Consider the following 14,157-nt stretch of genomic DNA (forward strand, 5'->3'; position numbering starts at 1 on the left):
GTATCAACAGAGATTTTCATTGCATTTTCAATTTATTTCAAACAAACAAAAGACGTACCTGTCATAGTCAGACTGCTAAACACATAGCATTTGGCCTTTGCAAGCTGAAACAATGTAGCTGCATGTTTATTTGTGTATGGAGCAGAGAAGTGAAATTCGATCACAAGTGGTCATTTGAGACACATTCTAATGCCAGGTGTGAACAGGGGCCAATGTCACAGTTTTTCTGTGGGAAGTCAATCAATGATACCAAAGTGGTTTCCAGACTGAAGATGCTGGCTGTATTTGAATGAATATATGCAAACTCACCTTTTTCTGAGATTTAAGTAAGAAGTTTAATAAAACTACAAGTACAGAGCTGGAACAGGAAATTGGTCTAGTTTACCCTAAAGACTGAGAGCAGGTCCAAACAGCAGGCATGGTTCTTTCCTAAAACTACCAATTAATGATTATCTAAATCCACAGTTCTGTTCAGATCTGGATTTTTGAGCCAAATAGGGTCATAGCTTCCTTTTTTTTCTAATGTGTTTTTTTTGTGTGGGTGTTTTATGACGCCAGGTACTCCCAAAAACAGGTTTACTAAAGTGAACTCCCAGTGTGACGCAGTGTGATGCCAGGAAAGTTAGAAATTATGAAGATGTGTCTGTACCTTCATACAAAATCTAAGGGATCTCCAGACAGTCAGGTGGCTTATCTCATCAGTCGCATTGTTAAGGCCTCGATGCTCCTTAGCCACAAACACACCTCCATTTATCATTCTATCTCTTCTTCCAGCAGACCATACCTTATTCATATACTTAGTCAACTGTTACCACCACTGACTAAGACACGCACAGTCTGAATCTGTCTCTCAAGAATGATGTTGACTCAGTGACAAGTGACTGTTTGCTCACCTTCCCCTCTCCTCTAACCCCCCCTCCCACACCGATCTCATATATCACAGGTAAAACCCTCCTCTGTATCACTCTCTCTGTCTCCCCCTCACACACACACACACCCTCATGGATGGACATGTTTAATTTCAACACCCCTATTGTGTATCACCTCCCACACACTGCATTGACCCAACATGTAGACACACGCATCCGGCCTAAGTCAACACACGCACACACACATTGCACATATACACACACACACACACACACACACACACACACACACACACACACACACACACACACACACACACACACACACACACACACACACACACACACACACACACACACACACACACACACACACACACACACACACACACACAAGCTTGCATGGGGGATTCTGCATCAAAAAGTACCAGGGTCAGACCAACGGTCCACTGGCCCAGGGCCACTAATAGTGTATGCAGGGCAGGTTTGATTGACTAATCACTGGTTAGCAAAGGGAACTTGACACAGCACACCTCCATGTGTTAAAGTAGTGTACACGAGTTTCTAGCGTCTAGCTCACTATCTAAATAGTTTGGAGGGTAGGTATCCCACGCAAGAATGGAAACCTTGACAGGCGTAGCAACAATAGGGGATGGACCTTCACACTGTCAACTGAAACCACTCCAGATACCAGTGGTGAACTCCGAGTGTTGAGAGCTGGGCATTCAACTCATCGAAGTACTCCAAGCTATAAATATGTGAAGTTCATTGCTGCCTCTTGGGCATTCATTTCAGTCAGCATGAAAATGTGTTTGAACATGAATCTTGAAAAACCTAAGAGTTGCTTGCTAGCTAAGTTAAAAGCTACCATAGATTGGAGGCAACCTGTGGCAAATCAGTCCTGGTTATGAAGTCCTAACCAATGAGTGAGCCAGCTAATGCTTCCTCTGCCTAGTTGAGTACCATCAGCCTTTTTTTTTTTTTGAGCCGTCACCTACTTGTCTATTAATTTTAGTCTTGCAGTTTGAGAGTTGTTATTTATAAATGCGGCCAAAAAAGTTCCCATTTTACTTTTCAATGTTCCTTCCCCCAAAGGGACGCGACCGACTTTCTGTTCAAGAATCAGTGTTTCACTCACAGGAAGATAAATTAAACAGGCTATCACCTCTTTAAGTGCATACTTTTTTGGGGGAAAGTAAAATCCTGTCTGATTAATGCATCATTTCCACACTTTTTTACTTTATATGAACCTATTTATTTACCGAGACCGAGACTATTTTAAGATGCGTATCGTCTGTTTTGAGTCTTTTTATTTATTTGTTTATCCAATGAAAGAATAATCTGATTGAATGACTGTTTCCATGGTTTTAGGACAGTGACCTTTTCATTTCTGAAGAAAACGTGACTGAAAATGAAGATAAGATTAAAGGAGATTAATTATAATATTAAAATTTGCAGAGAATGATTATTAAAAGAAAGAGATTAAATTGAATACTTAAAATGCTCATTTGTTTGGCTTTCTCTGAATGAACTCCGGAAAATGCCCGCACAGTCGGGGACGGACTTTCTCCATATGAAGAACCCTGCAGGTGATTCTTTGGTCAGACGCATTCACAACAACAGAAAATCTGTGGAGTGTACAGGTGAGGGGTGGTGAAGCATGTAGGAGGCAGGATGTAACGTATTAATTCCACTGCTAAGGTCATTTGTTTTTGTTTACAGCACATCAACACACATGTCGACCTGTATTACCAAAAGCTCTCGAATTGTCTTTCCAAGTCTTCTTCGGTGTCTTCTACGTGTACAGCACCTCTTTTTCATCCTGAGATATTTGTGTGCTTTTTGTTTTTTCAGTTTTGCGTCTGTCGCGTCGCTCTTCCAATCACTCATGATGAATGCATGACTTTATGTGGAGTTTTTACCTGGGGGCTTGCAGGGGAAACTCCAGAGTATTACTGCAGCAACTGACTCAGACATTTGCGTCCTCACATGCAGATCTTCCGGATAATTTCACGAGTTCAGTGAATGTCTGAAAGCAGCTTCAGTTACAAGTTTCTTAAGAAGAAGGTGTTAAATGTGGAGAAGTTATACTAAATTATTTACCGCAGAATAAAGTGTCTCTCAAATTCTTATATTTGACAGGGTTGTTACACAAATTCCCGGTTCTACCCTCAACAAAGTCAATTTCCTGTAATTTACTACATTGATGATTACTCTGACGCACGATGTGTCAGTACATGTGTGAGTGTGACTTGCTTATGAGTCACGCTGTGGAGACTCCAGACGAACAGGAGACTGCCAGCCGAAGGTAGGGCATTGTTTTTTGTTTTCAATCTGCATGTCAATCAGGACGCAATGACTCTTGCATTGCATTCTTTTGACTCAGCCTCACGCTTATCTCACAAGCTGGGACACACATGAGCACATCCACACGTACACGCCTCTTACCCGTCTGAGTCCTGGTAGTTGATGTTCAGCCTCTTGGTCGAGCCCAGCAACTCTGGAAAAAGACAGAGACGGAAAAACGAGGGTGAGGGGATATGGTGACATATTTGTCTTTTCATGTGAGCTCTACAGAAATCCCTCAACCGCTGCAGGACACTGTGTGTTTTCTTTCCCAGTGTTTTTTTTTTTTTTCCATGTACTTCTCCCCGTCATCACTCCTTCATTCAAACAACCTGACAACCCCGACGGGATAGAAAGCTTTCCTCACCTCCTGCTGCCTCACACATCCTTCTCTCGATGCGTCTGACATCCTCGTGGCAGCTCAAAGATTCAAAAACAAATGATTGTGCCTTGCAGAAATGTACCATTCCGCCTCATTTACCCTGACATCTTAGATCTTTAGAACTGATAGTGACTGCCATGAAACACAAGCATGCCATGACAAAACACACACATTCATATATATGATATTTTTTCCTTTTTCCACAGCAGCACGTATAAATAGGCAGATACTGAACAAGTTGTTTTTCACTCACCGTGGAACAGACAGACTGCTACTTGTCCCATCACTTCCTCATGCATTCTCATCTCCAAAAGAGAAAATAATGTAGTCTCATCTCTTGTCTCTCACTAGTCCTGCTTCTACATATGTTGCCACATCAACCAAACTTTAAAAAAAAAAAGGTGGCTAATAAAATTCAATTCAATATTTTTCTGTCCCCAAATTTTTGAGACCACACTAACTTCCTTTTCTTTGTGCATAATCCTCTTTTCTCCAACTATCCAACTCCAGTCAAATCTGGCCATCATCCTAATGCCTCACTCGACCCTTAAATCCACATTTGAAATCATATCAAACCAGACTTCCAGACATCAAATGCAGCACATCTATCTCCATCTCACACGTTCATCTTCAGACCCCGAGGAGGACTGGAAACTCTCCACACTGCTAAATATGCTTGGGCGTCCCACATCGGAGATCGACTGTAAAGGCCCTACTGTGCACTGAGACCCACACAGGAACCAAACTGCCAATTCAGAGCCATTCATCACAGTCAATCTCCCTCACTGTTTTCTCCCACATAGGTGTGGAACATCACAGCAGTGTTCCAAGTATGTGTGTGTGTGTGTCTGTCTGTGTGTGTGTGTGGTGTGTGTGTGTGTAGGAGAGATTTGGCTGTACAATAGGTACAGTGAAGAAAATTTGGTACAAATGCAAATTAACTATTTATGCTTCTTGTTCCATTAGCGAAAGAGCCAAGCTAATAAGCTACCAAGCCTGATAACTGACTGTTAGCGAGCTCGTTAGCTCAGAAATCTTGATTTTCACTTTTATTGAATGAAATGGTGTAAAATGGAGCGCAAAATGCCCGGAGGTGGAAGAAAACAGAACAGTTGAGTAAATAGAGGGATCAGAATTCTTGCTGGTCATCGGGCTGCTCATTGTTTGGATTCCCCTAAATTGTTTTTAGCTTCTACCCAGAACTCGGATATAACTCTTTTATACCGAAACTAACGGGTAAAAGCAGTCACTGACGATCAAGGCCAGAGCCGATTGAAAGCCATGTCAAATGCAAAGTCATCTGACCCAGGAGTGAATGCTCCTTGCATCCATTCCCTTTGGAGACAAAAGACAAATGTTAGTGTGTGTTAGTGGCTTTTTGACCAGTGGACAAGGGGCTTTACAATTATTGTCCATAAGAATGATGGCCAAAGCTATGAAGCCTGACTCGATTAGTAATAAATCTGAATGATCTTGACAGAAAAATGGATTACGTAATTTCAAAAGGGAATGTTTAACAGCAGCAGCTGCAGAAAAAGGCTTCTTATGAAAAAGCAAACTCTTGTAATAAATATTCCATATAAAATGTGGAGAAGAATAAAAGAATATGAAGCAGTTTGCAAATTCATAGCACATAATTGGGTTCCCACTGGAGCCCCGATTAAATATTGAATTATGTTCTTTCTGGTTTATTGATGTTACTTTTCAGCTCACACTGGGTAAAAATACTCTGATTTTCAGTACATTTGGGGTTTTGTGCATTGAGACACACAGGACCCTGAGTAAAAGCACAAAGAAAGTTTTGACAGACCCCAAATAGATAAAAAAATATTATATTCAAGGAACTTTCTCCTGGAACTCAGTTAATGAAGAATGCATTCTCACTCATTACGATATCAATTTCCACTGGAGCCTCCCATGTCAGAAATGCAGATATTCACGGCACTGCAGTGGCTTTTCGAGAAAATGTTCTACCAAATGGCAACATTAATGTGCACAACCTGGATAGAGCCATGCTTCATATTTGATGTTATCCCTTTGCAGCAGCGGAGTGAAGTTTACCAACAGGCCTGTGGTAGAGCTGTTGCAGCTTAAGACTCAAATACATAAAAACAAGAGCCTGAGGGCACAAAAAGCCACATTGATAATGAGACAGATAGAGGGGTTGGGCGTTGGGCTGCTTGCCAAAACGGGGTCTAAACAGTCCCAGTGGTATGGAGAGAACAGGGCCCTTTCAGGAGTTCTAGTTACAACATGAGCCGACATTCCTCACATAGCACACCCACCACGCTATCCTACTCGCTCGCTGTCTCTCCGGCTATGTGTCTACGAGACTGTCAACTACCTTTTCTCTGCTCGGCTTTCTGTTCCCTCCTTCCTGCTTCTGCACAAAAGTAGTAGGGGGGCTCCTTCTGACATCAGAACCAATTAAATTACCAGCATGGCGACTTTATGTGTGTGTCTGTGTGTTTGTGTGTGTGTTTGTATGTGTGTGCTCCCTCCTCTCAGCCCTTGGAGCCGGTGCAAACAGATGTGTAGTAAATCTCAAGCATTGTGTTTTCTTGCAGAGACAGAGAAATTATAGGCTCTGCTCGCTGCTGAAAGCTGACGTCTCCCTGCAAACAAAAATTATTGTTTGCTTAGAGTTGTCTGTTTGTAAGCCCTCTATTGTCTTCTATGGTTACAACAAACAAAGCGTTGCAACCTCGTGATGCCGTGTTTTGATAGCCTTATAAGATGCATATGCAACGCTCCGTACTACTGTTGTTGTGCTCCCGCTGCACCTTCGCATTAACAGCTGAGGCGTCCCGGACAGAGAAAAGGGATCTTGGGTCTTTGATGTGTAGAGCGTAGTTAACGGTGCACAAAAAGAAGTGGAATAAAGAGAGGAGGAGGAGAAGTCAGGGAGAGAGTACGATCTATTCCTCTATTGAGGCGAGATGAGAGGGATGCTTTTTAGTGTCAGGTGCACAAATAAAGAAAACATGCAAAGTACTGAAAACACGAGTGTGCAAACAGCCCCGAACCTCTTCAGAGGGAGAACAGCAAGCGATGGGAAAACCTGGGAATCGAACATAAAAAGTAAAAGACAACCCAAAAAAGAAAAAGACGGCTTGCTTTTGTTTCGTCTCCAACAGGACTCCAGCTGGCAGGAAGAAGCATGGGTTGCTTTGGTTTGCTCGGCTACAAAACTCATTTTAAAATGTCTTTGATCGTGGTCCACACAAGCAAAGAACTGAAGGGGAAAATGCATAAAAATAAGAGGGAAAAGAAATCAAACAAAAATACATAGTGATCATCAGAGTTGTGTGCTTCTTTTGACTACAGGGAACACTGTCTACAATACACAATCAACTATTATTACCTTTCACCCCTGTCCATTTGCTGGTTCGTTTGTTTGTTTGTCGGCAGGATAACGCGAACAATGTTGAATAGATATTCACAAAACTTTGGTGGAAGGCCATAGGGCAAGAAAAAACCCATTAAATTTTGGCACTGATCTGAACAAAAAGGTTGAATCCAGTAAAAAAATTGCTTTCTTTAATATTGCGAGACTTCCTAGGAAATAACACAAAGATCATGATGAAAGAAATCTGGGGACTGATATCTATGAGTGTGTGCAATTTGGTGCACGCTAATTGAATTTTCTTGAACTTTGGGGCGTTGGCGGAGATATGTGTTCTACTGAGTGCCATCCTAGTTTTTTAGCTAATATATTACAAAAATGGATTAGTGCAACTCTAAAGATGCAATACTGGTGAGTGCAGCTGTCTCAGTTAACAAGGGAGCACAGAAACAGTGGCTTAGGCTGAAGTAATGAGCGTATTTACATAAAAGTCTCGACTAATGCATCTTAAATGTTGCTCCCGTGTTCTACTGATGATAAATCAAGTGCAGCAGAGTGCAGCTTGCAGACATTTGCTATTTCTTTAGCTGCGTGAACATATCTGAAATGTTTGTCTCTCGGTTACTTGTCTTGCCGAGTTCCTTAGACATGCTGTTCTAAAAGTAGATCATGCAAGTATCAGGACTGGCTTCTGTACTTCAATGTCTTTCAGGAAAAGAGAGAAAAGCCTTTGCACATCTGTTAATAGTAATAATATAAAAACATAAGACATAACAGTAGTAAGTTGCAGACTTTGGTCTTTGAATTTGTTTTAAATTTTCATTCTGTATCTGGAAAATATTCCTTGTAGTTTTTACCACAGGGAATCCAAACCCACTTCCACCCACACAGGCTTCTCATTAACAAAAGCAGAAAAGGACACTTGATTCGGTTGCGGCTTGGGACGAGCCCCCGCACCACAAAGGGCAGGCGGTAGCCGGCATACAAACGGCAGAGCCACGGCGGCCTGGAGCGAGACCAAAATACAGGGGAGGGAGGAAAGGGGGTAATTTAAGGTCATCATCTGTCTCTGCCGATAACTGGTTTGTGGTCAGGTGAGGACCTCATCAAGGGAAACACTTATCCAGGGAACACATCCATCTAACTACACTGATTACTGAGAGGGTAAACACAGCGCCTTAAACCAAACCACCAAGGCAGAGTGGGGACAGAGCTTTCCTCCAGCTGTCCCACAGAATTCCTAATAAGGCTCCAAAAACATAAGGAATGCACATGATTCTCCCTTCAACACCCTGTTGTTGTTTCTCATAACGTGGACGACAGTAACAAATCTTAATGTTAAATACAAATCATACAAAATGAAGGGAAGAATGAAAAAAACAACAAACAAGTTCATAATCCAGGAAGGCGTCCGCAAACCTTAAATTAACTTTGAAATCCCAGCTGAGAGTGTCTCCCGCTTGGCTTCTGCAGCGCCGGCGTCCTTGGCAGGAGGTGAGGTGGTGACCAAATCCCTGTAGGAGTGTGCACAGCGCAGGCATGTGTATGATTGTAAACAATGTGATCAGACGTGAAGTGTCACCAAGTTGGAGCCATCAGCCACCTCTTTACTGCAGATCCAAAATAAAAGTCCAGATCTAGTGGATCTACATGTAGATTCTTTGTCAGCACGTAAAGTCCCTATATGACGGATTATGCTACACAATGTACGTCTGAACAGGAAAGAACTTGTCAGTGTTAGAGTCTGGGACACTTACTACTCAGATCACGATATGGTTTCTGTATCTGTCAACAAGGATTAAGTGTATCTATAGTGTGTACATTAGCTATGAGGCTTGCTTGAATTTAAGGGGACAGTTGGACCATGGCGGAGGTAAGCCCTCTGCTGAGTGCCATTCTGATTTTGCAAAGCAAATGTTTAAACTGTCATAAAACACTAACTGAAGTTGAATTTGGGCGCTGTCTGTCAGAAATGCTTGGGAAAGGCATCTCATTGTCAAGTGTAATCATCTGTAATCCTGCTAGGTCATAGACTGATATGTAATGCATGTTAATGCAGATAGGTAAATGGAGGCCCAGCACAGCTGCCTACAAAGGCAAAAAGAAGCCCTAGAGCAAAACTCAGCTTCAGTCAGTCTTTAAATAAGTGAGTGAGTTGCAGCCAAATGAGGCTTCCTGACACGGTGCCACCTGCAACAGAGCACCTTTTGTTTTACCTTATACCAAGAGACTATGAGTTGTGCTGCGAATGAAAACAAAAGTGGTTGGCTTGCATGTATGCGTGTGTCTGTGTGTTTAAAACAATGTGTTGAAAGCGTATTGTGGGCTGTGTGCATGTGCTGCAGTGTACCAGTGTTCTCCTTAAAACTACAGAGGAGATAAAGACGGTATAAACAGTGCACACCAAACACCCAGGGGCACACAAATACACCAAATTCACAAAGTGACACACTTTAGCATCATCAATTCTTCATCAATTGCTTCATTGCTGCATCGTTTGCTATAAGAATAAACGCTGGAACTGGGTCTTGAGAAAAACCCTTAACATCAAAACAGCCCCGGGATGTATCATCCAATAAATTTGCTCCATTGTTAAAAATGTAGAGAATAATCTCCCGTGGTGCCGCTGGCAACTAGGTCAGACACATTCAATATTCGCTGACAATGAGCCAGTGTGAAAATGAAACAGATGATCTGCAGTGATGTGTTGCATTTGTTTATAAGCGCGTGTGTGTGCCTGTGCACGTGAAACAGCACAACTCAATGTGCGTACTTCCTATTAACAAGTGTAAACACACCTGCCGGTTTCATATTACATAACATGTCTCAACCCTGCACCCTAGGGATAAAACACTTTACATTCCACTCAAATCATCTGTTTACTCTGACTTATCCCAATCACTCCTTTATTTCCATGTGCTCTTTCTACTACACATAATGCTCTGGGTTAAACAGTTTACTACCTCAGTAAAATAGCCTTGGAGCTAAAAAAAACTGTGATGTTAGTAACATCTAACATTCACCGAGGATTGTGCAATATGATGCTATAAACTGTATTGAAAGACAATATAAATTTCGGCCAGCCATCATGACCACAATATTATATTTGATATAATTTCTGTATGTTGTGGAAAAGGATTTAACTCTTCTCACTGGCTCTTGCAAACACTGCATGTACTTTGGTAATACAAGTGGGAAGCTGGTGACTGATCAGGTATATTATTTGTTACTGCATGCCATCATCTAAACAGACATCAAAAGGGACCTGGGCTGATCACCATATCATTACAATCAAATTCTGAACAAAGTACACACTGTGTTTACACATAAATTATGGTAAAGTAGTAAAGTTTAAGTGCAAACCCCCACCACCATCCCAGGCACATCACGCACATGCATTCAGACAGTCTAGTCTTCAACCAACTCAGCTCAGGGCCCCAGGTAATTGCCTGCTCTGCCTTCCCTGTTGCAACGCCCCTGATAGTGAAGTAACATGGATTGTAGCGCACAGGAAACCATTTCAAATTAGAAAAAGCTACAAATTTGATTTCCTCAAAACTGCCTGAGTTGATATTTTTTGTCCAGGATGTACAATCGGGGTGCTTGGGGTATATTCATGTACTTTTGGTACAAATGGTGGTAGAGGTAAAGGTGACGCTTTGTTTTACACACACAGTTTCCTAATTGTTTCCCATGTTAGTAACAAATTGCACATAGTATAACCAGGAAACCTCCTCTGAAATTAGAGCACAGTAGGGGTAAAACATATGTTTATTATAATAGGATACTGCCTTACCAACAGGTGTTTATCCTCCAAAAGGCACAATGATAGTGTAACACATAATGTCCTCATTCAAACAAGCTCTCCACTCCAACATTTTATAAGACTGCAACAATCGATAATTACATTAAACCGACGTCAAACGCACAAACAATAAACACCATCCATTTTAGTCTAATGAGATATTTCATTCCCTTTTCATTTCTCTGCTCTGCAGCAAGGTGACCGAGAAATGGCAGAAACCAATCCCTCTCCCATAACTGCAGCTATTACCGAAGAGGACTGGGGTGTAATGAGAGGAAATATGACACAGGTTCATGAAGAGTTCACCTGCCTGGAAAACGTTTGTGTATTTGTCGCCCAGCTTATTCCGTCTCATTGCTGTCTGCTCTTTGATGCTATAGAGTTGTTTTTCGTGTACAGTGTCTGCTGTCACCTTTTTTTTGTTTTAATATCATTCAAACAAAGCCAAAACTTCTCCATCTCACTGATGACTGCGGGTGCCTCGCCATGTGATTTGTTTTGTCTTATAGTGTTGAAAATGAAGTCGAGCTCGACTCAGTCATCTGCTGTGTCATTACCCCTACAGACCAGACAAAATACACAATGTGTTGAGCTCTAAAGACTTCTAGTGCTGCTCAAAGTCTTGGGCTTCCTAATAGTTTAATTATTCCCATTTTAAAATAGTAGACAGAATCTAAGTCTTGATGCCATATCTGATCATGCTGCTGAAGTAAAAACAACTATTGACTTAACATGCGTTACTTTTCTCACTCAACCCCTGCAGGGAGTTAGTGAACTGTCACGTGATTATTGGACTTAGGCAAACACCAGCACGAGGTCACACACTCCAACGGGGATGGAAAAGTCATTACAATTCTCAATTAGCCAAAGAGGCATGGATCAATACACTCTTGCCTACATACCATTATATGCTACTTGAAGGTTCATTTAGCACAAAGGCTACTCCCTGCTCATGGACAATTCTAGTCTTATCAAACCCCAAGACCTACAGAGTGGTTCTAGTAATTACTTGACTAACCTCATCCAACCATCTCAACACAACGCAAAACAAAGCCAAACCAAACATAGGGCTCGGAACTGAGTCTTGATGTTTTTTGTTACCGACCAAAACCAGGTAACGTAAACTATAATGTACCGTTGGTATTGACTGTCTGGTCACATACATGGTCTTGTTACTTTGATCAGATCTTGAGCTGTTGAGTTGAACCCAATCCTGGAACACAAACACAGCACCCTCACATTGACACCCTGAACAGCAGGCACACAGAGAGGGCCTGTAAAGAGACTCACAGGACCAGTATAAATATTTTACAGTCCATGGGTCCACCATTGTGGTGTCCCACTCAAATTTGTTCAGGTAGTCCCAACAGCCAGTCGGACAAAGAAGAAATTCATTTGGCATTAATTATACCTGCCCAGTTATCAATATAACTGAATCTGCCTTTATCATAGCACTTATGTCAGGGTTTCTAGATCAGGTTGGGATTTCCGCACACTCATATTTAATAGGTTCTTCCTTGGGTCATGCACCACCCCCTCTTCCAAATTTTTTGGAAATTGGTTTTGAATAATCCTGCTAACTAACAAACACTAATGAAAACAATAACCTCTTTGGTGAAGGCATTTCCCACAGAATTAATTAAATCTATGGTAGTAACTGGGGAGCACGCGCACGAAGGTCACCGTCACACCCAACTAATTCTGAGAGACAGGTACACAGACTACTGAGTAGAAGATAAGTCCTCATGAGAGGGAAAGACTGCAACTGCATTGCACGCCACAACTGCAGCTGAAACTCTGAGGTCTGACTGTCTGCGTTTACAGTAAAAAACGTTATGGACCATTAGCACAGGCATGCTATAGCTCATGTTAGCGCGGCACACACCAAGTTAGAGATGACTTATGTTATTGTGAAAATTTGGGTTCATATTGAAACTGGCAGGACAAATTAGAATATGGCGGACCATGTCATGGAAACAAATTAAGTTAAGAACAAAGAAAAAGAGAGATTTTGATATCAACTGATATTAAACCACTGGATTAAAATGATCCACTTTTGCGAATTTGACCATTAGAGATGCTTTCAATGGATGTATTCATGTTACATCTTAAAAACCTTCATACACCCTGTTTCGGTCTGCGGAGAGGCCAAATAAGCAAAAAGAAATTGAAGAAAGATTGCAATGAAAATCTGAAAACTTCAGTGAAGCATTCTCTGATTCACCTTGTTCGCTCCATATTTGCCTAACATAGACACACTGATCTGTTCGCAGAAGTATCATCCAAGACTCTATGAATAGTGTCTTATTATGAGGCACAGTCACTTATCAAACAACTACAGAGCCATGGGATATGAAGAGCCACCACAGTTGATTGCTGTTGATGGTGATTTCTATTTGCATCCAATTCAGGCTCACAGATGGGAAGATCAGGTGAATGAAATGAAGGGATAAATGAAAGAAAATATAAAAGACTGAGATAATGTAGAAGATTAAAGCCAACACCAACCTCTCCTGCTGTTTCTCATTAGTGCTAAGAGAGACTGACGCAACCCAATTCCAGATCAGTAGACACACTCCTCACACACACATGCAATACAAGAACACAAACAAAACCTCCTTATCAGACAATTACATTATCATTGTCTGTACATGCATAAAACCACTTCCACGAGTACTCAAAGTTCTCCGCCTACAGATATCTTTCTTTTTGTTATTGTTGTATCCATCTTATCACAGAGCCAAATCCAAACACATGAATACAGTTCGGGGGCATGTAGAGGCAGGGCAGAACTCGGTGACACCATGCCTTGCAGGCTGAAGGCTACATTCATGCACCTGCCTGACTGACAGCTTGTTTTTCAGTAACAGAGGAAAAGAACGATGCTATATGAAGATCAGAGCCATACTAAACTATGTGCACCCCGGAGAAAGTAATAAAGCACTAGTCAGGCTAGATCAAATGACACTGTGGATTGACTCTACACATACACATAGCTTAATTACTTCAGTAATTTCCTCGACAATCCGAGACAGGCTACCCCATCTGTCAGGAGGAAAGGGGTCAGGATTAATGTGTACTTGCGTGTGTGCGTGTGTGTGTGTGTGTGTGTGTGTGTGTGTGTGTGTGTGTGTGTGTGTGTGTGTGTGTGTGTGTGTGTGTGTGTGTATCTGATACCATGCAAGAGTAGTTCACACTGCTTGGCTGCTAACCAACTGTCTGGCTTTAAAGTAGAAGACTGATTAGCCCAGTTAGCAGGTTTGTTATTGGGCTTTCACATAAATTACAATACTGCTACAGAATTTAAATACTAAAGAAAAAAAAAATCTATGCATTTGTTTGGACATGTGCAGTATATATATATGTGCACAGAGAATACACATACTGATATTGCACACATATGCATAAG

General features: G+C 41.6%; 1 protein-coding gene across 4 annotated transcripts in view; it reads right to left on the bottom strand.

The window, feature by feature from the left end:
• The window catches only part of LOC117752527 (caskin-2-like), a 51,601-nt gene that overhangs the window by 27,593 nt on the left and 9,851 nt on the right, over positions 1-14,157 (bottom strand). For all 4 annotated transcript variants that reach the window (XM_034569897.1, XM_034569896.1, XM_034569895.1 and 1 more), the window contains exon 3: positions 3,318-3,369. In XM_034569897.1, the coding sequence (XP_034425788.1) occupies positions 3,318-3,369 (52 nt within the window). The remainder of the gene's footprint in view (positions 1-3,317; positions 3,370-14,157) is intronic.

The sequence above is a fragment of the Hippoglossus hippoglossus genome, chromosome 19 (genome assembly GCF_009819705.1).
Source record: "Hippoglossus hippoglossus isolate fHipHip1 chromosome 19, fHipHip1.pri, whole genome shotgun sequence".
Classification (NCBI taxonomy): domain Eukaryota; kingdom Metazoa; phylum Chordata; class Actinopteri; order Pleuronectiformes; family Pleuronectidae; genus Hippoglossus; species Hippoglossus hippoglossus.